Source organism: Mastomys coucha, unplaced genomic scaffold, assembly GCF_008632895.1.
Source record: "Mastomys coucha isolate ucsf_1 unplaced genomic scaffold, UCSF_Mcou_1 pScaffold22, whole genome shotgun sequence".
Classification (NCBI taxonomy): domain Eukaryota; kingdom Metazoa; phylum Chordata; class Mammalia; order Rodentia; family Muridae; genus Mastomys; species Mastomys coucha.
In genome coordinates, this window is record NW_022196905.1 from 83,088,351 (window position 1) to 83,091,650 (window position 3,300).

The 3,300-nt window shown below is 45.2% G+C and overlaps 1 protein-coding gene across 1 annotated transcript; it reads left to right on the forward strand.

Annotated features, from left to right (window-relative positions):
• The first annotated feature begins 939 nt into the window (after positions 1-939).
• LOC116070644 (C-X-C motif chemokine 2) lies at positions 940-2,966 on the forward strand. The gene is made up of 4 exons (XM_031342102.1): positions 940-1,084; positions 1,171-1,294; positions 1,412-1,495; positions 2,240-2,966. The coding sequence occupies exons 1-4, from the start codon at positions 1,006-1,008 to the stop codon at positions 2,253-2,255; spliced, it is 303 nt and encodes a 100-aa protein (XP_031197962.1). The 5' UTR covers positions 940-1,005; the 3' UTR covers positions 2,256-2,966.
• Positions 2,967-3,300: the final 334 nt, after the last annotated feature.

The window sequence follows — 3,300 nt, forward strand, 5'->3', positions numbered from 1 at the left end:
AGAGAGAGAGAGAGAGAGAGAGAGAGAGAGAGAGGTTGTAATCTGGCATTTAGATATTTCACAGGTACAGGTACACGTCTTTTGCTAAGCGGACATGTGAAGGACCGCTACCTCCTCTAGGTGTCAGCACTGACTGGCGAGTAGACTGTCCCCTGGAAAGCCCTTGCCTCTCCCAACTGGAGACCACCGGGAGACCACCAAGCCTCTGTTTCCTGAATTCATGAAAATCTCCTACACCCGATGTGGTGCTCACCGGCACACTGGAGCCTCGGAAGTTCCAGAATTTCAGAGAGGAAGTTATATGAGATTACAACACTTTGTCCTAGGTTAAACATGAATTGAGCTTTTGACACATCTTTTTCCCCAAGCCCAGTAGAAGGATATGACACAAAATGTGATTTACTCGTGCTCGTTACACAGCAGGCGCTCAGGCTGAACACTTTTGTGTACAGCCTGAAATGACTATATTTCAACAGTGTACTTACGCAGACTTAAATAAATCTTCATCTAGAATTATCTATGAGTATGTAACTAACAGAGAAGCGCTCCCTCCCAGCTCTCGCGCGCGAACACACACACCTTAATTTCTCCAGTCCTAATGACTAAAGTTCCCCAAACTGTTAAGTCTCCACTGATGACATCGTTCAGTGACCACTAAGTGTCCTCTAGCAGGTGGTCACTTCTGCGCAGACATCACTTCCTTCCTCTTTAGGGCTTGGAGAGGGCATCCCAGGGTCCCATAGTGGAAGGGCAGGACCATAGGATGAGGCAGGCAGCTCACGCGCGCGGCTGTCCCCAACCTACTCAGCTTGGGGGCGGGGCGCTGTCTTTCTTCCTGACTGATGTGGGGACCCTGAGCTCAGGGAATTTCCCTGGTCCCCGGGCTTTTCCAGCCATCAAGCATAAAAGGAGCTCGCTGGACCTCAGAGCCTCAGACTGTGCTTCAGTGCCTCTAGTAAGCTCCCTCTGGTGCTTCAGACTCTAGCCACACTCAAGCCCAGCGCCATGGCCCCTCCCACCTGCCGGCTCCTCAGTGCTGCTCTGGTCCTGCTGCTGCTGCTGGCCACCAACCACCAGGCTACAGGTGAGATCCGAGGCTGATGTTCCCGGGGAAGCCTCAGGTGGACGCAACCAGCTCCAGCCCCTCTGACCCACTGTCTTCTCCTACAGGGGCTGTTGTGGCCAGTGAGCTGCGCTGTCAATGCCTGAAGACCCTACCAAGGGTTGACTTCAAGAACATCCAGAGCTTGAAGGTGACACCCCCGGGACCCCACTGCACCCAGACAGAAGTCATGTGAGTGTCTCCCTGGGTAGCCTCTGTCATTGTCAGAATAACCCAGATCCTCCTGCTGCCTCATGCTCATCCCAATGAAACCTCCTACCTTATAATGACCCCCACATCTCTCTGCAGAGCCACTCTCAAGGACGGTCAAGAAGTTTGCCTCAACCCTGAAGCCCCCTTGGTTCAGAAGATCATCCAAAAGATACTGAACAAGTGAGTCGTGATTTGTGTTTACACCTGACTGGAGAGCTGGCCAGAGTCCCGGCATCCGATTCCTGATAATTATAGCAGGGAAAATCAAGGTTAACTCCAGTTCAGGAACCTGCACTATTATTTTCATTGTCTTGTGATCATCAGTTTGCATTGATAGGAGAAGCATATGACCTGCTTCTTTTATCCACACACTCAAAAGTCCTTCTCTAGTGGATGGTCGCTGCGTAGAACCTATTAGCGCTGTTATAAAGCCTGTTATCTATTAAGCTACACTACTTTACCCCTTCCCTTTCCATGTCTGTGATTTGTAAAGTCTAACGTCTGGTTTTGGTCAAGGTGAGCCTGTAAGGCTTCCCAATGAAGAGCTGGGGTTTGCAGTGAGATCGCTTGAAATTCAGGTGTAGGCTCTCCTTCTTATCCTGTCTGAGTTTAGTGAAACAGCGATAGGTAGTGTTCTTGTTTATAACCTACGGGAAGTCATGCCTTGACATTCTTATTCTTAACATCACTTGAAAAGTTTGAAGCTAGTACAGTTGTAACCCTGGCTCTACCGTTCTAATTTCAAAGCACACAGAGTGTCTATTGCTAGATAGCACAGCCATGGCTTAGATAACAGGTCCCTGGCCGGGGCTAGAGATGACTTTGTTTGGAGAATCAAACAAGGTCTAGGATGAAGTCGAAAGAAGAGGGCTCTGCAATAAGCTTTTAAAAAACCCACTAACGGCAACCGTTTCCTCATCACAGAGGCAAGGCTAACTGACCTGGAAAGAAGGAGTGTGGGAAGAATCAAAGAGAAAAGAGACAAGCAGCCCCCGGGAAGCCCGGACCATACCTGATGTGCCTCGCTGCCTGAGAGCTTATCTATTTATTTATCTATGTATTTATTTATTTATTTATTTATTTCCAATGCCCAGATGCTGTTGTGTTTATTATGATATTTAAAGATATGCATTTGCTAATTCACTGTAATATCTTAAAAGGTTATTTTAATATGTTAAAGTTTATTTTAATAATGGTTAATTTGTTCAGTTAAGGTTATTTTACTTATGTAGTTGGAAGGTGATGCATATTTAAAACCTATTTCTTCATGAGTTTCTGGGGAGAGGGTGCCTTGAGCACTAGCTACACCACACCCACACTGTGATAGAGACTGGGGATAAGGGGTGGGTGGGGGGACAAACAGATGCAGTCAGATGGCTTTCATGGAAGGAGTGTTCATGTTCACATCATTTTCTGTAAGCACTGAGTAGAATAGCTGTTATTTAGGTTTCACTGTTTCTAAACTATGTGTACAACATTTCTGATGCTGAATATTCAATGTAATGTGAGTAACCCTTGGACATTTTATGTCTTCCTTGTAAGGCACAGTGCCTTGCTTAGCAGTTGTTTTGCCATGCTTTCTCATGTCTTCAAGTAGAGACATGTTGTTATTCATGTACTTTTACAATTAACAAAAAATAAAAACTTTTATTAAAAAATCCTATGCTTCAGTTTGTCTTATATTTCTCAATATTTTGTTCTTCCATTGTACCAAAGATGTCAGGAATGCATAAGAAATCACCTTTCCTGCAAGAACAGCTACTAGCTGGAGCCTCCCTTGTTTCAGTGAAGAGGGCACATTTGATGCCTTTTCAAAGTCTATGTGGGATTTGTCTGTGAAAGAATCCCTCTTTAACATACGTTTTCCACTACTAACAGCTTGAGGTCCAACACTAGCATAATAGGTTGTGGAATTTTTAAAAAGTGTTCTTAAAGCTCTCATTTAAATTATTTTCCTAAGGTTTTATTTATTTGTGTGTGTGTGT